The sequence below is a fragment of the Perca flavescens genome, chromosome 5 (genome assembly GCF_004354835.1).
Source record: "Perca flavescens isolate YP-PL-M2 chromosome 5, PFLA_1.0, whole genome shotgun sequence".
NCBI classification, from domain to species: domain Eukaryota; kingdom Metazoa; phylum Chordata; class Actinopteri; order Perciformes; family Percidae; genus Perca; species Perca flavescens.
The window spans coordinates 5,197,008-5,221,707 of NC_041335.1; the positions used below are offsets into that span (position 1 = coordinate 5,197,008).

The following is a 24,700-nucleotide window of genomic DNA, read 5'->3' on the forward strand; positions in this document are numbered from 1 at the left end:
CTATCAGAGGTTTGAATTCTTTGATGGAGTCATGTTGAATAATAGTGCGCTCCTTTTTTGAAATAAAGACAACATTCTCAATGTAGATCATGTGATTGTTTTTATGACTGGCTGAAATGGCACTAAAGCTACAGACACCGTTAACCTGCCGAGCAGCTGCAGTGAAAATGTGCTAAGTCTGGTGATATTCTACATTTCTAGAGAGCTCCACTGTTCTCCAGAAACTTTTGAAAACACATCAATGAGACGTTGCACTGGGTGACATTTTGACAACTGTAGTTCATTTCAGTTCATCTCACACCATCCTGCTGATGTAAATACTCACTTGTGCTCCAAATATGTATAAATCCACAGCTGAAAATATGCCTCAACAAATTACCTTTTTACTCCTGTACATTTGCTAAAAACTACTGTGCCCGGTTGTTAAACAAAATAGTTCACCCATTTAAAAAAAAAAAAAAAAAAAAAAAGATTTACATCTTCAGAATAGGACAGATTGACTAACTAACATATTGTTGGTTTGGGATTATTGCTTGCCTGATCCTTTTTCCTAAAGCCGAGCATCCACTAAAAACCCATTTTAAGTGTGCAAAAAACCCCTTCCAAGGTCATGAAGCAGAATAAACTTGAAAATGTATTTTTATTTATAATTTACCTGCAATGACAATGAATAATAGATTATTTCAGTCCAACTGTACTCTACAATTTGTACTTCTGTTACATTTCTTCCAATAGTGTGTTAAAATGGCAAATCTCCATCAAAATGTCATAAATAACCAATCACGTTTTCTGGTTCCATAAAGGAAAGGAGTCATTTGTATCGGAAAAATAAGCTGATGAACTTTTAAAGGGGTAGAAAAGTCATCCAGATAACGACCAATGAGCCTGCACTTTTGCAGCTCTAGATAAACCTGCTTTGAATATATTTGAAATGAGGCAAACTCAGTTTTTGCATGTACGAAGAACCGGGCCCGGTGCAAATGTAAAGGAGTAGAATTGCATGCAAAGGAGACGCATGGTAACTGTAGGTGTAAAGCGGCTCCGTCTGAGAGTCCAGTTGGTGACCTGTCCGTGTCTCCCTGCAGGAACTGCGGTAACGTGTTCTGTGCCAGCTGTTGCGACCAGAAGATCCCAGTGCCAAGCCAGCAGCTGTTCGAGCCCAGCCGCGTCTGTAAGACCTGCTACGGCAGCCTCAAGCTCAGCCCGGCTCCCCTGGACCTGGACCTGGAGCTGGAGCTGGACAAACCCATCACGGCCAGCTCCAACTGAGTTTCAGGAGGAAACTGGAGAGGATGAGCCGCCAGATGCAGACACGGGCGCACTGCTGGAGAAGAGCACAGGAGCTACACAGAATGTCCCATGTCCCATGTACTGTGTGTGTGTGTGTGTGTGTGTGTGTGTGTGTGTGTGTGTGTGTGTGTGTGTGTGTGTGTGTGTGTGTGTGTGTGTGTGTGTGTGTGTGTGTGTGTGTGTGTGTGTGTGTGTGTGTGTGTGTGTGTGGATATGGAATTTAATATGTATATACAGAAAATGACGTGGCGGAGGTGCTGAATGATGTGTTGCTGAGTGCTCTGAACAGTTGGTGTGCACAATGGAGTTTGGTGGGTGTGTGTGTGTGTGAGAGAGGAAATCGCACATTTGCCACACAGATGGTTTGTGGCAGTGACGGGACTGCGCTCCTGGGCCAGAGGAGTGAGAATGGACATCCTGGTGCCTTGGACCAGGCAGGCAGAGAAGGTGGTCTCACTGTGTAGCCGAAGTCTCTCGGAGGGCTTTGGTCCAATCGAATCATTTCCCTGCTCATCCGCGCTTCTCAGCGGACTTCCACGTACCGTCGTCTCCGACGTGGACTGCTTCTTTTCTCCTGGGGGGGGTTGTACGATCCGGAGCGACGTGGGACATCTCCAGACAAAGAGACAGTCGAGACAGTGCTTCAGCTTTTTGGAGTTTCTGGCTAGTTGGTGCTCACAAATGTTGTTTAGGGAAAGCTTAAAGGATCAGTTCACCCAAATCAACCATACCATGTGTCCTCACTTCCCTCTAGTTGGTATCTAACCATGCATCTACATTCATTTTATTTTCCCAGATTCACCCCGATACAGTGCAATACAGTAAATTGACAAAAGGGCTGCAACTATTATTTTCATTATCAATAAATCAGCAAATAGTGTCAGAAGATAGTGAAATGTGGCCATTATATTGCCTCAGATCACACGGTCACATATTCATATTGCTTATTTTGTCCGACTAGCAGTCCAAAACCAAACAAAAAAGATATTCAGTTTAATAACACATCTGACGAAGATAAGCTGCTTTATTATTATTATTTTTTACATCTGAGAAATTGGAACTGGAGAGTGTTTTTTCTAATTTGGCTATTATAAAACAACTAATTGTTGTTTGTGGCTCGCAGAACTGAAAAATGCCATGTGAAGCGGTACTCCACGGATTTAGTATCGCACTTCCATATAGTTGGGTGATTTACAAGAGACTGACTAAAACAAGATTTGATGCAGCAGAGGCCGATATATCCAGACTTTTTAGTCCAGAGTGTGGCTCAAGCTAAAATCTAATCAAATTCCCATAATGCAACTCAATAGTGTCTCTAAATAAGATCTTGTTACTGCCTGGTAACCACTTACATCACATCTTTCCATGCAGGCATTTCGGTTTACATTTTTGTGGTCTCCACACCCAAAGGAAGATGACCCCCGTTGACATCATTATGACATTATCAGGGTTATTTTAATTTTTTTTTTTTTTTTTTAAAGACTTGATCCAGCTCCTCCAGAGCCACAGAAGACATTAGTCAACTGTGTCCGTAGCCTGAGTAGTACCCCTCCTCATGATAAATGAACGGATGATGATCTTTGTGTTAAATTGGTGGAGTGCCCCTTTACAAAATTGAACCGCTATTTTCTAGACACCATGTCCCTACTGCCCTGAATAATTCAGTTTTCTAGTTTGGGTGAACTGACTCTTTAACGTGCTTTGGGCAGAATCTCAACTCGGCATATTTGCTTGCTTTTTTTTCTTTTTCTTTTTTCAGTGAGTTTTCTTTCCCGCTTTTCTCACAAATGTGTGTATATACAGGTAATTGACATGTACAAAATAGAAGAAAAAAAAAAACTATCTTGGCGAGCAGTTGTCTGCTTCAGTTTTAAGTTTGTTTTTTAACGTGTTGAGATACAGCCCACAGTGCAGACAGAGGATGAAGATTTTTTTTTTCTATACTTTTGAATACTTACCTTGTCCACAGCGATGAGAGTTAAGTCTTTATTTTTTTTGTTACAAAATCACACACGTGAGTCTTAAAACAGGACTTGTTAGCGATCTATAGAAAAGGCTTTAGAACATCCGACCCTTTAACAGCTGGTGGCCGCTCAGCTTTTCCACACTGATCGCAAAGAGGTTCTCATTATTAGAACCTCTTTGCGGATAGACTGTTGGTCAGCGTAGTCTGCTGGGAGAGGAAACTGACGTGATGTGGCGTTGTCAGTTTGTGACGGACCGGCAGACGAGCTGCAGGTTGTTTGTGCCCCGACAACGGACTGACTGACTGTGTAATCTCTCCTGTTAGCCATACCTTCATGCCATTCACTCACAACAGCCCCCCTCCCGTTTTTTTTATAAATTATTTTTACCCAGCAGGCACTGGGAGCTGGACGTCTCACTCCCTTTTCAGTCTTTCGGCGGGAATCACAAGTGAAGTTGTCAATTTGACGTGTCGAGCTCTCGCGTTCAAATTCTAAAGGCAACATATCTTCATTTCATGCAATTCCTTTTTTTTTTTTTTTTTTTGAGACAGGCGGCGGTAGACCACGACCTCACTTGTGATCTCCACTTCGATTGGTCTGAAACACGGAGGAGAGCCGCGGCAGCAGAAAGGGCTCATGGCGTTTTCAAGTCTGTAACTCCCACATGAAATCAGTTTGAGAGGCTTCACTGAGACGCCCACTCTGCCTCACACCCATTCAGTGACCTCCTTACGCACACACAGACACACGCGCGCACACGCACACACTCACACTCACACTCTTTTGTAAAATAAATGAAATAATATATTCAGATACCTATATAGCATTTAAGAAAAATGTACAGAATCCTTGAATAGTGGCTCACTTAATTAGTCACCAAAAAGTTTTGTTTTTTTTAACTTCTTTGATTTCTTATTTTTATTGATTGCTGAAAAAAACTATATTTTGCAACCTGTTGAAGACAACAGTTTTTTTTTTTTTTTTTTTTTTTTTTTTTAAATAGAGAAGCAGGATGTCCTGTTTCGATGCTGCAGTGGTTTTCCCTTTTAAATGGATTAATTTATTAAGGTTTTGTTGTTGAATTGCTGTTTAAAAGTCCAGACAATTCAATTGCCACAGGATAATCAGTGTTTATGAGATGAGAAATGAGAGATGGTTTTGATCTGTGGCTACGGCGAGACACCTGTCATTTCTGTTTTTTTTTTTTTTTTTGTTTTTTATCAGCCAATCACAGAAGGATTTGTGGATGTGACGAATCCCTGATTATGAGGGGAGGGGGGTTAAGTCAGAGGTGTTATCTAGCATCATGTGACCTGTGACCATCACACGTCACAATGAAGAAAAGAAAGTGTGTCTGTAGCCAATGAGACATCTATGCACTGAGAGAACCGTGGTCCAAAAAAAAAGCTGCCTGAACCCAAAATAAACGCCCCCCCCCCACACACAAACTCACACACACACATTACTCTATTCAAACCCATCTACAAACACTACCTCTACTTTGTACACACAATTGATCACGCACACACCGATTCTCATTGAGCTACTAGTAGCTGAGTGACTTTCCAGATTCACATCATCAAGAATGGCCTTTATTATTGACATATTTTATTTTTTTGAAGTCAGCTGGAGCATTGAAGGTACAGCACACAATCTTGTGTGATATGGTGGGCAGGTGATTGAGTGGGCACAGCAACGACAGGCTTCCAAGTGTTTGTTGTCCTCACTGCCCTCCTGTGGAAGTGGTCGACGCGTCTCATTCAACAGCTCGACCTTCGGTCTTTCAAATAGAAATAGAAAAACAGCGATTTGTTTGGCCCTCATAGATGAGACCCTGTCATTTCTGTCAATTAATATTTACAAAAACAATTGGACAAGCGATGCCACGGCAACGAAAGGGGCGTTAACTGTTCCAACGTGAATTTATTTGAGATGGAACTGCTGCGTGAAAGGTGCAGCTAATTCAAATTTTGGTTTGACCCTGATCCAGCCTCTCTCCGTTTTCTCATAGATAATAGATAATACATAGATAAACTGGACTACTGCTGGAATATCTGCAACCAGAATATTGATTTTTTTTTTTGACATCTTAAATTTATAATGGTGATGTAACGATGGCCTTCAATCCCAGATCAGTGCCCCTATTCTACGGATGATTTATTCCAAGGCTTCACACTCCTCCCAAACTTATGTGTCTATGTCCTGAATTTTGAAAGAAAATGCTGGCCTTCATAATTCATGATCTCTTAAATACAGACTACCAACAGACTTGATTTGAAAACGATGGCTAAATGTGGGGCATAAATGATGTCCCTTTTTCAGCCCAGTCTGAGGCCAAAGCTCTTTCGCTCAACCCCCGCCCCCACAGACACACTGGCAGCATGAACCCTTGCGCTGTATTTTCACCACCATCACAGGCATGTGGGGCACAAAGCTTGTTCTGCAATCCATGAATGTGAAATGTCTTAAAAACTAACAAAAAAAACGCAATTTTTTGCACATGACATTATGAACTAGACACTGCCACAGAGTGCATCAAAATAAAGTTGAGAGTGTGCGGTGCTTTTCAGTATTGTACCGAGCATTGTGGGTGGTGGTTGTACGTGGGAGGGAGGGACGGGACGGTCGGGTAATGTGGTAAACAGGTCATCAGTTAACGTACATGTTGCCAGTATGATCCCTTGCTGTGCTTCTTTTTTCCTCTTTGATATATGTTATTTTATTTTTTTATGTTTTTCTCTTCACTCACGCTGACGTGCTCTGTCAGAGGCGTCACTGCAACGGCCCAGTAGTCACTTGACGAGAGTGTGTACGTGTGAATGCATTGTGTGTGTGTGTGTGTGTGTGTGTGTGTGTGTGTGTGTGTGTGTGTGTGTGTGTGTGTGTGTGTGTGTGTGTGTGTGTCTGTCTCTCTTTTGGTGGAGACTGGTGCCAAGCAGTTTTATTACGGGTCTCTCACAAAGGGATCACTCGTGCTTTTGTTTGATTTTCCTCTCTTTTTTTTTTTTTTTTTTTTTTTCGCCCCCTTCTGTTTGATAAGCACTTTGAACCTTCTCATGTCTGTCAGAGGAGTGTGTAGCTGTACATAGCAATTTCCTGTAACAACAAGTGCTCCTTGTTCAGTCTGGATATTTTGTTTTGTCGGATTTACTTTAAAGAGCATTACATTGTTGTAGAATTGAAGGAAAAAAATAAACTAGATAAACCTAATCTGTTGTCTGCTAGCAGTACCTGATATCTGCTCTCACTGATTAAAGCTGACGCGTGACGGCATACCTGCAGCTGAAAACACACACACACACACTCGCACGCACGCACGGACGCACACACACACACACACACACACAGAGTGCGTGGCAATATCTTTGTGGGGACCCGCCATTGGCATAACGCAATCCCTAGCCCCTTACCCTAACCTTTACCATCACAACCAAATGCCTAACCCTAACCATAACCTAATTCCAACCCTAATCCTAAAACCAAGTCTTAACCCTCAAACAGCCCCTTTAAAGTTGTGGGGTCCAGCATTTTGGCCCCACAAAGCTGTCCAGACCCCACAAGTATACTGTATTCCCGGTTTTTGGACCCCACGAATATAGATAAACAAGAACACACACACACGCACACACAGAAGAAAGCAGTCAAGACACTTTAATCATGTTTAATGCATGTACTGGTATACATCTCTAAAAATCAAGAAAATCTTTAAGTTACTGTCTAACATCAACGTCTACTTACTGAATGCAAATTCAAGTGAATACTTGACAGAAAAGAACAACCAAGAGAGAGAATCAAGATCGAAAAAAAAAAGCCACAAGTGCTGCTCTAAGTTAGTCATGCTCACTGATGTGACGAATGGAGGTGTTCTTACTGGCTCTAAAGAAACAATACTAGGAAGTGACAACCCCTGACGAATACTAGACTTCATATCACTGCACAGGAACAGGACATCTGTACCAGAACTAGCAGCAGCAGCAGCAGCAGCAGCAGCGGCGGGCTAAGAGCAAGCTGAGGCAGCGTCGGCCAATCAGAGGCAGAGCTGCGTGCTTCTTGATCTTAGGTTTGCTATAAACAACACAAGGAACACTTGGAGCAAAAACATTGCTTACTAATTGTTTTTACAAAGTATGGCCGGATGACGACTGTCAATAAAGCATTCAAATGTAATTATATTTCAAAGGCTATTGAGTCAAGAGGACTGTACATTTTGATCCAAAGAAAGACGACTGGTCATGTAACAAGAACGAGCTTTTTAACTCCTGTTCATATCCAATCTCATGTGCAAAGTGTTGCCTCCTGCAAAGTGACCTCTTCCTCATCAGGATTTATGTGCGCAATTAAATGTTGGTTTGATTCTCTGAACAGAGAAAAAAAACAACTAAAATGATAACTTTGGATTCTAATGAAATGTTGAGATTTTGAATTTCGTAACTAACGACATCAGTAATCTCCCTGCAACGTCTTTTAGAAACTCTTTTTAAAAAAAATAGACGTGGCTTTCCAGCCGACTATTCCCTTTATCTATAAAAACTCAGACGGCAATATATTTACAACTTTACGTATCATAAAGTAGACTCTCTTGACCCTGTAGATCAGCGTAGGTTCCCTGCCACCAAATCTACCGCGGGATTTCTCCCATGAAAGCACGTGTCAGAAAAGAGAGGATTGTCGCAGGAGACGTCTCCCAGTGCAGGTGTACGTGTTGTCGAACGAGGAACTGATGCACTGAGCACTATGTACAGGCAATGGGGGCTGACGTTCAGCCTGAGCGATGTGTTTGTGTGCATGTGTGTGTGCTTGCACTCAAGAGTGGATCGATGGTTTCCCCATAGTTTCTCTTCGACCATCCAGTCAGGAGCAGCGCGGAACTGGATTCACACCGACGACTGATCCCACACCTGCAAGACAACAACAGGGGGCAAAGGGGCTAATTCGCTGGTGGGGCCGTTTGGATTCAGTGTACTGTATAAAAGTGATGGTTCGGAGTAATTTCACCCTAGGGTCCTTTGCACCATCACCTCGAGCCAAACAACCCCCCCCATAAGCTTTTTTCCCCTTGGTCTAATATTGGGCGAGTTAGTGTTATCAGCCGAATGGCTCACAGCAGGCGCTAATGGATCCATGTTTGTATCTCGTAAATTACCCCACTATTAATGCCCGGAATGATACCAAACTTCTACAGTAATACAAATAGTTTCTGTACTCATAAAACGAGGGCATTAGAACGTTTGTAAGTACACTAGGAGTTTATTTAAAAAGCACTTGCCTTCTACTGTCTGCTGCTAGCGCTGGTAGCTAGCGCTGCTAGCACTCCGATTCTCCTCCATTAGTTGTAGCTCCTCGTCTGTGTATTCAGACACGAATAGGTACGGGCGACCTTCCAAATTGAGCCACTCATCGTCGCATTCGATGCTCACCTCTGACTCCGCCATTTTCTTGATCTATTCTGCTGTTCTCTCGCTTCTTGCTTGGTAGTCTCTTCCGGCAATAGATGTGCTCTGTGCGTGATCTCGCGCGATAGCGCAGTAGCAGAGAGGAGTATCCATCAGGCAAGTGTTATTTAAATATACTTCTGGTGTAGTTACAAACTTTCTAAATTTTATAAGTACAGAAACTATTTGTACTACTGTAGAAGTTTGGTATCATTCCGGGCATTATTAGTGGGGTAACTTACAAGATACAAACGTGGATCCATTAACGCCTGCACTATGCTAACTAGCTGATAACGCTAACTCGACCAACGTTATAACAAGGGAGAAAAGCTTCTGGGGGGGTGTTTGGCTCGAGGTCAAGGTGCAAAGCAGCCTAGGTTGAAATTACTCCGAACCATCACTTTAATATCTAAAAATGTCAGTTGGAACAGAGTGTGCTTATTCATATTAAATATTCTTGTACTGTTAATTTCATAGTTTTGTAATCAAATGTATTTCACATCTGTAGGGCTGCAACTAACGATTATTTTATTATCTTGATTAATCGATTAGTTGTTTGGTCTATAAAATGTCAGTGTTTCCCAAAGCCACGGATGACGTCCTCAGATGTCTTGTATTGTCCACAACTCAAAAGATGTCACAGAGGAGAGAAGAAACTAGAAAATATTCACATTTAAGAAGCTGGAATCAGAGAATTTTTCATAAAAAATTACTCCAAAAGGATTTTTGAAATAGTTGGCAATTAATTTAATAGTTGACAACTAATTGATTGATAGATTAATCTTTCCAGCTCTTACATCTGAGCAGTTTTTCCCTTGATCAGAATTTTAACTTAAAGGTCCCATGGCATGAAAATTTCACTTTATGAGGTTTTTTAACATTAATATGAGTTCCCCCAGCCTGCCAATGGTCCCCCAGTGGCTAGAAATGGCGATAGGTGTAAACCGAGCCCTGGGTATCCTGCTCTGCCTTTGAGAAAATGAAGATCTGGGATCTTCCCTTTATGACATCATAAGGGGAAAGCTTAGCTCCCCTTTCTCTGCTTTGCCCACCCAGAGAATTTGGCCCGCCCATGAGAGAGAGACATCATGGCTTGCAAACGAGCAAAGTGGCAGTTGGTCAAGGCCACACCCCCACCCTCCACCTTGCCCCCCCCCTTTCTCCTCCTCAATAGCATTTAAAGCTACAGACACAGAAATGGCACATCCTGAGGAAAGCTCATTGTGGGACTGGCTCTAGTGGCTGTATTTCTGCACCAAGGCTGAATTTTGGGAGACTTCAGATACAGTATTAGGGGACCACTGAGGCCTATATAAAAGAGACTTCAGATACAGTATTAGGGGACCACTGAGGCCTATATAAAAGAGACTTCAGATACAGTATTAGGGGACCACTAAGGTCTATATAAAAGAGACTTCAGATACAGTATTAGGGGACCACTAAGGTCTATATAAAAGAGACTTCAGATACAGTATTAGGGGACCACTAAGGCCTATATAAAAGAGACTTCAGATACAGTATTAGGAGACCACTAAGGTCTATATAAAAGAGACTTCAGATACAGTATTAGGGGACCACTAAGGTCTATATAAAAGAGACTTCAGATACAGTATTAGGGGACCACTAAGGCCTATATAAAAGAGACTTCAGATACAGTATTAGGGGACCACTAAGGTCTATATAAAAGAGACTTCAGATACAGTATTAGGGGACCACTAAGGCCTATATAAAAGAGACTTCAGATACAGTATTAGGGGACTACTAAGGTCTATATAAAGAGACTTCAGATACAGTATTAGGGGACCACTAAGGTCTATATAAAGAGACTTCAGATACAGTATTAGGGGACCACTAAGGTCTATATAAAAGAGACTTCAGATACAGTATTAGGAGACCACTAAGGTCTATATAAAGAGACTTCAGATACAGTATTAGGGGACCACTAAGGTCTATATAAAAGAGACTTCAGATACAGTATTAGGGGACCACTAAGGTCTATATAAAAGAGACTTCAGATACAGTATTAGGGGACCACTAAGGTCTATATAAAGAGACTTCAGATAAAGTATTAGGGGACCACTAAGGTCTATATAAAGAGACTTCAGATACAGTATTAGGGGACCACTAAGGTCTATATAAAAGAGACTTCAGATACAGTATTAGGGGACCACTAAGGTCTATATAAAAGAGACTTCAGATACAGTATTAGGGGACCACTAAGGTCTATATAAAGAGACTTCAGATACAGTATTAGGGGACCACTAAGGTCTAAAGTAGCATGTCATAGGACCTTTAAGAAAAATGCAGAGACTGTAGATTTTACTCAAACAGGAGTAATTAATGCATTTGTTGAGAACTATTTTCAGGTGCGGATAAATACACATTTGGAGTATTTACAGCAGCAGGACGGTGTTTGTGCGATTGAGTCAAAAATAAACTACAGTGTGTTTCCATGGTGATGAAGGAACAGTGAAACGGTGTGGCTCATCGGTTCATTATAGTATAATAGTCCATGGCTCAGAGGAAGGTGATATACTGTATCAGGCTACAGCAACACAGATTATACTTCTTATTAGAACCAATCTATTGTTGGTTTTGGTCTTTAGATGGAATTGGTTGACAATAAGAAAAATATAAAATATTGCCAGAATTATCCTTAAGATATGACAGAATTCCGTAAAATGATCACGAACTGTTAACAGCTCATTTCGTGGTGGTGGCACGGAATGTGTGAAAATTCCAGACTGATCTCATAAAGTGGCGTATGTATGACATGCCAATTTGTATGCCATTTTGGCGTGTTATCCAGACGCATAATCGCTTTTTAGCGTGTTTATCAACGCCGTTCGGCCGCCATTGACCTACATTACGTGTGAATTTTTGCCGTAGCGAGTAGTATGAAAGGATGTAAGTCCGCAGAGGGAGGTTGATTGGGGTGGTGGATGGGTAAAACACAGGACTTAAACCCAGGAGAGCCGAGATTGCGTCCCACGTGTGGTGTTTTGACGTTCTCACGATAGTACGGCACGTTCTCGCGATAACACGCAACGTGGCGACGCCACGTGGTTTGTATGTTTATCTGTATACAGCGTAGACATACACGTGGATAGCTCAAAATGCATATAGATAACACGCCATTTGGCTTTAGGAAAGTGGCGTGTATGTTTACGCAAAGTCATGATGCCATGTTGGACAATTCCATGTGGCCACCACGGAAAACAATGCCAATGTAAAGTCAATAAGAGGATGACATAGCATTAAGAGCGACTACGGTAGCGAGTAGTATGAAAGCCCGAAAATCCGCGTAAGGAGGTCGGTTGTGGTGGTGGATGGGATCGTTTCCCGCATGTCACACTTCCTAAACCGAACTGTCGCTTTCTTTTTTTACTAAACTCAACCGTACGTTGTTTTTTTCCTAAACCCAACCGTCCTGTTGTTCCGCCACAACCTTTTCCTTGACTAAAGGGGCCGTGTTAATTTCATGGAATTGTTCCGTGGGCCCATCACGGAATTTTCGGCCATTCTGTGAAACTGCCACAGATTTTGAGTTAAGGGGCCGTGTTCATTTCACGGAATTCTGTGAGATCAGGTTGAAATACGGCAGAGAAACTTGCTTGCGACTTTCACAGACAAGACTTTGGAGATTTATTTCTCTTTGCACACTTGTGTCCAGATACATTTTACGCTCAAGTACAACTTCAGGGAGGCGTATGGATACAGATCCTGGAAGTGTACTTGTGATCTGACAATACGATGGACAAATGAAATGATCAGCAAGAAGAAATCAAGAGTGTTACGATGCAATATGAACCATGGGTTATAATCAAATCTAACAATATTCAATATTAGAATAGCTTTGCTACTATAGGTAATGTCTCACGTTATCTCATCTCTATACTGTATCTTAATATTTCATGTTAGAACTATAATCATTATTAATTAATAATGAATTGATAACTAATAATAAATGTATTATATTGTTCTTTCAACATTTTTCATTGATATCGTATGTCCCATTATGTTTTATTGCCATGTTTTGCTGCTTGCACACCTTTTTCTTTTATTCCCTGTATTCTTGCTTTGGCGGATCTAGAAAATTTGACATGGGGGGGCAAAGGGGTAGCGAGAGATCTTGGCAGGGTGGCAGGGGAAGACGGTACATGGGAACCCCCATTATGTAAACGCACTCTGCTACTACTACTACGCCCCGCAACACCCAGCTCCGACCCTCAACTGCCACATGTATTATTTCTAGTCATAGTTCCATTATCTTTATTGTGACTATAATTACCACCGTTCATCATACCAACTGCTATAATTATTATGAATCATAATTCTCTATATCTGTAGCCGTCTCTGTGTCCCGGCACCAAGAGCCTGGGCCTGTCTGAGGTTTCTGCCCAAAAGGAAGTTTTTCCTCGCCACTGTTGCACCAAATGCTTGCTCTTGGGGGGTAATTGTTGGGTCTTTGTAAATTATAGAGTGTGGTCTAGACCTACTCTATCTGCCAAGTGTCTTGAGAAGAGTGAACACTTGTTCACTAGCTGAAATTGAATTAAATGGCTTGATCATATTTACTGATACAGACAAATAGAGCAGAAAATAGAACAGAATGTGTCTTATTTTATCAGTAATTATGATCAAACAAAAGGTCAAACAAATGCTATGATAGAGAAACTGTAAAACATCATTAGATAATCTATGTATATATGTAAATCTTTACATATCTAACCCTATAACATATACACAGCCAAATGGAAAAACTGAAAACATGTCATGTCACTGAGTGACATGAACACTGACACTAGTGCTGCCAATTGACCTTTAGACTGTGGCTGCACTCAGTGATTCTGGTTGAGATAACCATTGTTATGATTTGGCACCACAAAATAATATTTATGTTTATTTACAGTAGCATATATATTATAAACAACAATTACAACATGGCTACAGCTAGTAAATGTATTTTACTCAATCCCCAGGTTCTCAAATGCTCTGTGAACTGGAGCTCTTGGTATACATAAAATAATAACTAATTCACAATGCCATAATATACGGCAACAGACACAATTAACTGTGTATTTATTATTAATGACACATTTGTTTTTAATGAGTTATTAGCCAACTTCACATGAAATGAATAATGTAGGATGGTTGCTTGACATTATCAAATGCTTCTCTCACAGCCAGCCTGCTGGAGGTTTTAATCCAGCTCTGCAAAGTTGCAGATCTTTTAGCTGCTTCTTTGAGCTCTTTCTCTCTCTCTCTTCTTCAGTCGTCTTTGTTGTGAAGGCACACAAAACTAACATCAGCCTATACTTTTTTTTTTTTTTTTTTTTTTTTCTTTTTTTTTTAAATGCAAAGTTGATCACATTAACCAATTGTGACATTCATTTATCATCTCATAACAAAGTAAGGCAACTTTCACTTTCAATAACGTCACATCTGATTGTTGGTTGAAAATTTATGTTACATATTGACTGTTGACTGAAACAACCTATTGCATGATTTAAGAGCCCAAACCATCCCATCCCTGAGCCTCTCTCTTCTCTACAGAACGGCTGCCACCCCACCCCTCCCTTGCCCCCCTGTAGATCCGCCCCTGAAGACCTACAACATATGACCAGGGTCAGAAATAGACATGGGCTGGGCTATTAAGGGTCACAAGTTGAAACGGTTAGAACCAGTAGTTTAAACTACAAATGTAAGTGCATACTAAAGTTCAGTAATGGGACCTCCCTGTGTTGTGTGGGTTTTTGCTTGTTTGTTGTATCTTTTTGTATTTAATTGAACAGTTGATCGATAAGACAGACAGGTAGCAAAGGAAGAACCAGGGATATTCAGTTATACGCTATATCATAGATCATCTTTGGCAGCTGCTGCCGTGGTCCTGCTCGACGCCATGCACTGCTACAACTATTATTTCTAGTCATCGTTCTATTATATTTATTGTTACTATAAGTGCCACGGAGCATCATGCCAACTGCTATACTTATTATGAATCGTATTTCCTGTATATCAGTGTCTCTGTGTCCCAACCAGCAGCGGCAGGTGGCCACCCTCTGTCCGAGGGTTTAAAGCAAGTTCTTCCTCGCCACACTGTCGCACCAAATGCTTGCTCGTGGGAAATTTTGGTCTAGACCTACTCTATCTGTAAAGTTTCCTGAGATAGCTCCTGTTGTGATTTTTAACACTATAAATAAAAGTGAATTGAGCCACCAGGACGGCCCTCCAACAGTACCTTGTTAACAGGGGCGAGCTGTGTTCGGACAGACCCCGCATGGAGTCGGGTGCTGTCTCCGAATCTCCCAGGTGACCTCTCCCTGCGACTGTCGAGCACTCTGCCGGGCGACTTCTCCCTGTCCAGCGGCCGGGCGGGAGACTTGTCCCGTCTGAACTCAGTGCGGCCCTCCCGGTAGCGATGGGGAGTGCTGGGCTCCCGATGCAGGCCGTCGTGGCTGCCGGGGCCCGAGGTCAAACGCTTGGAGATGTGCTCTGTGTAGGTGGGGGGGCCTCGCTTACTGGGACTACTGTAGAAAACACAACAGTGTCTGACAATGTTAGTGTGAAAACCAACCGTCTGGAAGAAACAGGAAAGAAGATTGGCTATTTTTACAGCAGATGGCACTGTTGGCCTATCCAATTAAAACAATGGGGTTTCTACTTGTGAATTTGAACTGACAGTTTTCAATAAATGTGTTTTAAGGCAACATGTTTTTCTACAAGTGTTTTGTAGGTGTTCAAGTGTTTTTAATCCACCTACACACTATAATATAAAATCTGTATTTTTTCTCTCTCTCTTTGTTGTTGTTTAAACTAAGGAAGGGAGCTGACCCTCTGCTGGAGCCGGTCCTCTGCAGCTCTCCAGACTCTCTGATCAGACTTCCCTTACAGCAGATGACCCGCAGTTTGTTCTGGTAGGAGGAGGCCAGGTAGATGGCCCCGGAGGAGATGGCTGGGCCCAGGTAGCGAGGGTTGGGGATGTCCAGGTGAGCCAGCACGGTAGGACTGGAAGTACAGACAGTAATGTGGGAAATATAGCCAAACAACCAAAATCTCAGCCAAAGTTTTTTCCAAATAGCCCTAGGTAGCCGGTCTGTCTCACCCCAGAGCAGCGTGTCCCTGCACCTCGATGACGTCCAGAGAGTTGAAGTAGGTGACAAACAGGTAGGGCTCTCTGTAGGCTGCACCAGAGAGAGAACACTTGATGCTGTATTGCTGCTTGCTGTATTGATGCATTGTAAAGCACTAGGAGTTAAAAAAGTGTATTTACCAAAGGACAGAGGCAGACGGCTCCACTTAATTTCCTCAGTGCGACTTCTTCGCCCGTATGTGTCCACAAACACTCCAAACTCTGCCACACAAAGAAAAGTTATTATACGCTCCTCTGTGCGCCTCTTATTGTGTCTAAACTCAAGACAGGACACAAGTCTTGTGCAGTGGTGGAATGGAACCAAGTACATTTACTCAAGTACTGTACTTGAGTGCAAATTTGAGGTAATTGTCCTTTACTCTTTTTTTTTTATTTTTTTATTTTCTTTTCATGGCACTTTTTACTCCACTACGTTCATCTGACAGCTTTAATTAGACTTTTGCACACAAAACACATGTAGTTTATAAAATAAGATGTTTTATTATAAATTAAACTACCCAACAATATGTAAGCCTATAAGTCCAGCTGAAATGATTAAACCATTAAACACAGAACCTATCTCTGCTTCTCTGCAGCTCTTAGCTATGCTGTTATAGTTTTAGACTGCCGGGGGACTTCCTTCCTTTGACACACTGAGCTCCTCTCTCCTCTCTCTTTTCATCTGTGGGCAAAATGCTTGTTACTAACCTAGCTCTGGGGAGTTTGTTCCCTGGAGCCCTTATGGTTTCTCGCCCCTGGATTAGGGTGGCACCTAAATCATGGTGGCAGCTGTCGCCGTGGTCCTGCTAGGTGCCCTGCTACGCCCTGGTACACCCTGCTATGCGCTGGTACGCCCTGTTACGTCATGCTATGTCCTGCTAAGCCCTGCAGTGCCCTGCTACGCCATGAACTACTACAACAACTACTATTTCTAATCATAGTTCCATTATCTTTATTGTGACTATTATTGCCACTGTTCATCATACCCCCCCAACCAGCACTGGCAGACAACCACCCACCAAGAGCCTGGGTCTGTCCGAGGTTTCTCCCTAAAAGGGAGTTTTTCTTCGCCACTGTCGCACTAAATGCTCGCTCTTCTGGGAATTACTGGAATTGTTGGGTCTTTGTAAGTTACAGAGTGCGGTCTAGACCTACAGGATCCAATTCAAAATTCTCACCATAACCTATAGAGCTCTACATGGTCATGGCCCCTGTTTATCTTGCCAACATAATTCGCCTACACACCCCCTCCTGGTCTCTCAGGTCTATCAACCAAAATCTGCTATCCACGCCACGCACTCCCTGAAGACATGTGGTGATAGAGCCTTTGCTGCTATGGCACCCAGACTCTGGAATGCTCTGCCAACCAGCATTAGGTTTGCTGAGAATGTGGACTGTTTTAAGGGACAGGTGAAGACTCACTTGTTCAGGCTAGCTTTTGGGTAACCTCTGTCTTTTATCTATTGATAATTTGATCTGTTGTATTTTTACTTTATTTTATTCTTAGACTATTTTTCTATTATGTTTTACTGTCTATGCACATTGCAAAGCACTTTGTGACCCTGTCTGTGAAAAGCGCTGCATAAATAAATTTTACTTACTTACTTACTTAGACCTACTCTATCTGTAAAGTGTCTTGAGATAACTCTTGTTATGATTTGATACTATAAATAAAATTGAATTGAACAGTTTGGATCGTATCCACTTTCTAAAATGTGAGAATTTTTCTGCATTGATTACTTTTACTTTTAATACTTTAATTCCATTTTCCTGATGATACTTTCATATTTTTGCTTTCAGTTTGTGTTGATTCTAGCGGCCGCTTTGGACAAAAGTTTTTAACACACCTGCTGTCGAAAAAGTCTTTTCTTTACGGTGCTGTACCCACTGTAGATTACTGAGTTAGCGTTACCAGGAGGTCATATATATACATATATATATATATATATATATATATATATATATATATATATATATGTGTATATGTATATACACATATATATACATATACATATATATGTATATGTGTATATGTGTATATGTATATACACATATATATATATATATATATATATATATATATATATATATATACATACACATATATACATATATATACATATACATATATGTTTTGCTTAAGTTACAGATGTCAAGTGTTGCATACGGTAATTTAGCCTACTTTCTTTCTTGTGAGCTAAACCTGGTATCACTGTCACTGTGTTATGAGCCAAAGCATTAAGTAACATTTTCAATGCAGGACTTTTACTTGTAACAGAGTATTTTTACAGTATGGTATTAGTACTTGTACTTAAGTAAAGGATCTGAATACTTCTTCCACCACTGGTCTTGTGTGCATGCAGTAGGGTCACTGACAGTGTCAAATTAAAAGATACACAAAAGATAAGGGTCACCCACCTTTACAAAGTTCAATTGTATGACTTGATTTTATAGCATAGTAGTACAGGAACAACCTTAAAACCCTAAAAACATACTTTTGTGTTACACTGGTGGTTGTTGACCCACAGTGAAGAGTGGGCCCTCTTGTATCTTATCCACTACAATAATACACTTTACCATCTCGTGTTGTTAACAGCGAAGCACAGAAACAGCGCGTGTGGAGTAGTCGTTAATTCAAACACACCGTGAAAACACAGCAGGTATTCCTCCTTCTGCATGCTGCTGGCCACCTGCATGATGGCGATGGGGAAACTGTGGGACGAGGCTGCAAACACTGCTGAGGCTAGTGACACGTCGTTCTTGTCCAGGAACTCTGCAGTGGACGAAGCGGGTCAAACACTATTTGGAAATTCTATGTCTTTATTTACCCCAAAGGAAGGGGTTCAAGGTTTCACTGAGCAGTTATCCTGCAAACATAATTGACTTATTGACCTGTTCGGTCAGGCGAATCTTACATGTTATCCTCTGATTAACCCTAATAGCCTGTTTCTTTGTGCAGGTAAATAATACATTACAATAACAGCTTGCAACCAACTGATCAAGGTCTGTACACCACAGACATCAACATCAATAGATTCCTACATAAAACATGTATGTAAATGTCATGTTTCTGCAAGAAATAAAAGAAAAGGATGGCTATTTATTTTTTTTTTTTAACAAATTTTAAGTTTTTTCGTGTTGTGTTATGCTTTTCTAAAACCACAGCAATATTCTCCCCCAACGTCCTCACCCTCGAGCACAAACTGCTTCATCTCAATCTCGTAGAACTTGTTGGTGCCGATGATGATGCTGTAACTGGTCAGGTGGATGCAGCTGCAGGGCTCCAGAGTTTCAATCTCCTGTAAGATGACCAATGGAGATATGAGATATGAGACATGGTACAAGAAACTTTTATGATGGCAAAAGCCTCCACTTATTGTTTTTGGTCAGGTTTGTCCGTTTGTTTGTCTGTCAGCAGGATTACGGAACCACTACTGGTTTCCGTTTTCACGAAACTTGGTGGAAGGATGTAGCACGGGCCAAGGAAGAACCCATCACATTTTGGAGGGGATCCGAATCCCGGGGCAGATACATTGCAATGTTAACGCAGTGTTCATTTTCAATAACATTGCATGTAGGGCGTTTGTGCTGCATTCATGTGGTGTCAGAATAATCTGAAAAATGAGATAGGGCATGCCTTGGCAGAGAGTTTTGATCTTTTTATAAAAACATAGGAATAAATGTATGTGACCAGGACACTTTTTAATTAGGAAAGACATCCAAATGATTTGCTCTCTTCTGTTTTTGGCTTACACTGCTTGTGTAAATGTTGTTTTTTTCAGTTTCTAATTTACATAACTCAGGTATCAAGATATATGTATTGCCATTATTTTCTTCACCTAATTACATGTCTTGTTTTATTGTGTTAGGATGCCGTTTCAGAGAAGTGCTCTCCTACCACTGCATGTTAGGACTTAACATGTATTGCAAACAAATGGAACTAACAGTTTCATATTCACCTTACGAATGCAGTACTTGTTTAGATTGTCATTGTAGCGCAGAATGGTTATCTTGTTAGGCATAGCAGCACATATACACGGTCCGTTGTCTATCTGTAAAGAGAACGTAGACGTCAGTTTGTACGATCCCATTTTTAAGAAAGGACTTTGAAGTCGCAAAGCTTTATCTCAAATTTCACAGAGGAGAGGAAGACCTACTCTCCCAGCAGCAAACAGATGGCAGCCCTTCACCGTCTCAAAGATGTAGGGAGCCAGTTCGGACTGGCTGGGCAGGTGGGACTGGGCCAGGGACTGCTTCACTCTCTTAATCTCCACCAGACACAACGCTCTCTCGTCCCCTGCAGCACACACACACACACACACACACACACACACACACACACACACACGTTACACAGTAGCAGATGTTCCAGAAACAGAAGACAATTCACGTATTCGTCATCATTCTGTACTGTGTGACAAGATGAATATCTACAAGAATATCTTCAAGTTTCACTAGAATTAATACAGTGGTAGTGTGGCCTTTCAACGTTTTTTTTTTTTTTGATGAATAATTGTAGAGCCTCAAGTGCGCCAATTAGGCAGGAAGTTATGACAGGGGATATTGGCTTCGTGATTTATGAACAAAACTGACTCCCTGCATTGAACAAACCAAAAGTCTAGACTCAAATTCTGCTGCTCATTAGACATTTATAATCAAATGAAAATGACAAAGCGGGACATCTCACCAACAATCATCAGCAGTTTCTCCTGCTCTTTGATGATGTGGATCTGAAAGACTGATCCCAGGCCAGGGATGTGAGTCAGAGAGTTCTTGATAACATTCAGGGCATACAGACCCTCTTCAGAGCCCACCAGAACTATCTGCAGTGCCACAAGAAAACGTTGATCATAAACACAACCATGAATATTCCGGGGGAACGCGGTGAAATATCAAACAGGAGCAACATGTGGCAAGCCTTGGCAGTGCGCCCCGAGCATCTGCTCTGTGCTCCATGTCCCTTCATTAATGATTCTACTTTTGAACATAACTGTTACTGTGGATTATGTTACTGTGTGTTATCTTAATGACCAAAATAAAAAAAATAAATCTTAAATGAGCAGATTCATTATTTAAGAAATGATTCAAAAACATGTTTAATGTATGTGCACACTGCATGTACTCCAAATAAATTCTCCAATAAATGTGAGCCAGTAAAATGCGATCTACATCGGTACCTGATCTGTGAGGGGGAGGGTACAGTTAATATCCAGCCTATCGTCTCCCTCCAGCTTTAGGAGAGAGTTTCCGAGCAGCTTCTGTAAAAGCAGAGAGAGGTGAGGGGTCAGCGGGGCCGAGCCCTCAACACGACCTCAGGGGCAGGCAGCAGAGGAGCAGAACAGAGGGGGCTGGACGGCTGCAGGACTGTGTGCAGGTTAAAGGGTCATTTTGGTATTTTTAAACCATGGACCCAATTTTCCCATGCGTTGGTGTCTAAGTGACTTATGTGAACAAAAATCCTTGAAATTGGTCCAGTATTAAGGAAAATGCGCACGGCCAATTTCCGTCCAATAAAAGTGCTGTTTTTATCACTGACAGGCTCAGATTGTTATTAAAAGTGTCTGACAACATTATGGAAAGGATCCCTACAGAGCTAATCCTTTTTCTTACGTAAAATGTAAAATCATTGCTATTGCAAAACCCACGAGACTCCATACTCTATACTTTTAGCGTGTATAGAGCCAGCATATTTTCACATGCAAATGTTTAAATTAAGGGTTTATTTCAACAAAACCAGAGTGGTGATGGTTGGAACAGTGAAAAGACGAACCAAGACAGATTTTGATCTGTTTTCATTTTGTTTCTTTCGACTTTGAATGTGTGTTAAACTGTGATAAAATTACTAGTTAGTTTATTTAAATGGAATCTGGTAGGTTTTGTCATAGTGATTTTCATGTTAGACAAATAGGGGCTTACTCTTTAACAAAAAGGTCATCCTATGTAGGGATGCTTTCCATAATGTTGTCAGACACTTAGAATATTAAGTCAGCGGTAAAACAGCAATTTTGTGGTGGTAAATTGAAGGTCTGCAATTTCCCAATAACTTACATTGCAGCTTGTTTCGCTGCTGCCAACTGCAGCGGTCTTGCTTAATACTTGACCAATTTCAAAAAATTGTTGTTCTCATCAGTCACATAGGAAAATTGGGTCCAGGTTGAAAAACACCAAAGTCCCCCTTCAACTGTGTCAGAGGTGGGACCAAGTCACAAGTCAGTTTCCAGTTTTAAGTTAAAGCAAGGATTCCAGTCAAACAAGTACAAAGTGAGTCGTCATTGCATTGTTAGTATGTAAATCTAAAATTGTAAATCTACATATTGCATTTACAGATATTAGTGTAAATTATCAAAATGAGCAGCCACAGCTTAAAAAAAAATCCTATTTTAAGTTACATCAATAATATTATAACATTTGCTGTTCGCTTTTATTCTGATAAAATGGCAAATGTTATAATATTATAATAATATATAATATAATGCTCAACAAAGAACTGACAATCTTTATAAAGTTGTTTTGTCAATATGTATTCCATCACAAATGAAGTCTAATAGCATGAGTTACCCTGACTTCTGATTGGCTAACCTGAATTTACCTGTTGATGAACAGGCGACAGCAGCATAGGAAATCATTCAAGTCAGATGTCAAAAGTTGGCGAGAAAGTTGAAGAAAATATTCATTTTCAAATCATTCTGATATATGCCACAGTCAACTCCAAATACTCCAAACTGTAAATCAAAGTCAAGTTTATGTTCCCCAGTTTGTGACTTAAGTCCCAGTCACTGAAGAGTGTGCAGAGGGGGCAGCAGGGTCAAAACAAAGAGTACACCAGCAGGTAAAAACCCACTGTCTGATCCCTGGTCCTGTGGACAGGACAGCTGATGGGGATCAACCCAAAGATGATCAAACATCTTGGGGAGAAGCTGTGTACTGTGGTTATAAAACAGGACCCCAAAAACATATTTCAGCAACATTCAAACTATTACATGAACACAGAGTTTGCACAGGACATGACAGTGTAGCAGAGGATAGTGAGAGTGAGGAGCGGTCACAGCAGGTGAGGTGAGAGCAGGGGGGAGATGACCAACCAACACAAGGGCAGACACATGCACTACTCCATGCCTCGTGAAAGATTAGCCAGTGTGTATGTGTGTGTGTGTGTGTGTGTGTGTGTGTGTGTGTGTGTGTGTGTGTGTATGTCAGTAAGTCTTATGTCTATATCTTTGTAACTTTTTACCTGGACCAGTGGAGACAGAACCATTTGTCTTTTGGACACAGCAGCCTATGTGTGCAATGAAACCCAATGGAATGGGCAGAATAAAGCAAATCAACAAAACATGCCCATATACCGGACATACAATGTCGCATGATGAAAAAAAGCAACAAACAGCAGTGAGAGACAGGCAGAAGACAGAGAGGAGGGGAATAGAGGAAGAGAGAAGAAGGGGACAATTAACGACACATATAAGTGAACTGGGGGTTATCCGTTAAAACATAAAATGTCTTGAAATCAATTCTTGAAGAATATAACATCTGCTGCTCATAAATAGGCCCCACACAGTTTAACAGCGAGTTTACTGCGGCCATAGCGGTTTATGATTTGCGCCAGCAGACGTCGAGGACAGAGAGAGAGCCAATTGCCCCAACGTTGCCCCTGGCCTGCTCCAGAGATACTCACTGCGTCGGCCTCGGCCTTCTCCCGCGAGGCTCGCGCCCCGGCCACCACGGACTCCATGACAGCCACCCATCGCTGTTTGTCTGGGAAACTGGGAGCCATGAAGCAAATTGACTGTCCAGGCCAGCATGGGGTGTGACAGCGGGACTCCAGCTTCAGGACGTAGGGAATATCTGACACACCGGAAACACAAGTAAGGTATGCCTTCAGAATGGTATTTTCATGGTTTCTAGTTAATTGTAGTAAATTCCAACTATTATTCATTTTACTTGGACTCTCTGGAGCCCTGTACATGACCCCTGGGGGTCTCCAGGCCAAACTTGGAAATCATTACTCCTCTAAAATACATTTCTAAAGAAGTTTAGCATATGACAATAAAGTCTTGTATAGACAAGACAAAACTTGACCAAAAAAAAATAAACACGAGTGATAAAGGGGAGGAAATAGGATAAATGTAAATCAATGTTAGGAAAGTGATTCCAACATACAGAGAACAGCACACTTTGTATAGTGTACCTGACTTGGCTGTGTTGGGTAGCTCAGATGCCCCCACTGCTCCATGAACAACCACCTCTCCATCTGACATACACAGGTCAAACTCTTCCAGTGGCTTCACTGAATCTGAATAACACACAGAAAAACAAAAAACATGCTTGTAACTATTGGCACTATTTGTCAGGTTCAACTGATCTGCTCTGGTAGATCTATGAAATGTTGCTGCATGTTGTTCTGTTACACAGGTAAAAGAAAGCAACCTTCTCTGGGCTCTATCTCGTAGATGGACACTTTAGTCCCATCCAGGACCATATATTTTCTCTCCCAGCCCTGGCCTCGCTTCCCATTCCTGCAAAACACACAAGGCAACTGTATTACTACAAAGCATAGACGATGACATGGATCCAACGTTTTTTTTTTTTTTTTGCAGGAAACTCTACAAATGCCTTTGTTTGAATGGGTTTAAGTACCAGTTGGGCGGACTTTGCCAGACATCACATAACTACGAGTGCCTGAGAGGATTTGTGTTTCAGTAACATCGGCCTGCCTGATCAGTGGGAGGGGAGGACACAAGTCCACAGTGAGGGAGTACAAAAGACAAACTACTGTATATTCCTCGAGAGAAATTTACTAATAGGTGTGAAGATGGCAGATATACAGCGTGAAGTGTCCTAGTAGTTGCTACCACAAGTCTACAGAACAGCTTTGATGCTGC

General features: G+C 41.5%; 2 protein-coding genes across 3 annotated transcripts in view; one reads left to right on the forward strand and one right to left on the reverse strand.

Annotated features, from left to right (window-relative positions):
• Positions 1–1,406, forward strand: part of mtmr3 (myotubularin related protein 3) — a 30,962-nt gene extending 29,556 nt beyond the window's left edge. For both annotated transcript variants that reach the window (XM_028578175.1, XM_028578176.1), the window contains one exon: positions 1,086–1,406. In XM_028578175.1, coding sequence (XP_028433976.1) covers positions 1,086–1,269 — 184 coding nt within the window. In that variant the 3' untranslated portion in view covers positions 1,270–1,406. The remainder of the gene's footprint in view (positions 1–1,085) is intronic.
• Positions 1,407–6,903: 5,497 nt separating this feature from the next.
• Positions 6,904–24,700, reverse strand: part of citb (citron rho-interacting serine/threonine kinase b) — a 61,249-nt gene continuing 43,452 nt past the window's right edge. The window contains exons 26-39 of the mRNA XM_028577652.1: positions 24,246–24,334; positions 24,007–24,111; positions 23,494–23,663; positions 20,999–21,079; positions 20,509–20,644; positions 19,979–20,118; positions 19,781–19,873; positions 19,012–19,120; positions 18,466–18,594; positions 15,963–16,043; positions 15,795–15,873; positions 15,524–15,697; positions 14,931–15,216; positions 6,904–8,155 (exon numbers count right to left, since the gene is read on the reverse strand). Coding sequence (XP_028433453.1) covers positions 8,132–8,155; positions 14,931–15,216; positions 15,524–15,697; positions 15,795–15,873; positions 15,963–16,043; positions 18,466–18,594; positions 19,012–19,120; positions 19,781–19,873; positions 19,979–20,118; positions 20,509–20,644; positions 20,999–21,079; positions 23,494–23,663; positions 24,007–24,111; positions 24,246–24,334 — 1,696 coding nt within the window. The 3' untranslated portion in view covers positions 6,904–8,131. The remainder of the gene's footprint in view (positions 8,156–14,930; positions 15,217–15,523; positions 15,698–15,794; positions 15,874–15,962; positions 16,044–18,465; positions 18,595–19,011; positions 19,121–19,780; positions 19,874–19,978; positions 20,119–20,508; positions 20,645–20,998; positions 21,080–23,493; positions 23,664–24,006; positions 24,112–24,245; positions 24,335–24,700) is intronic.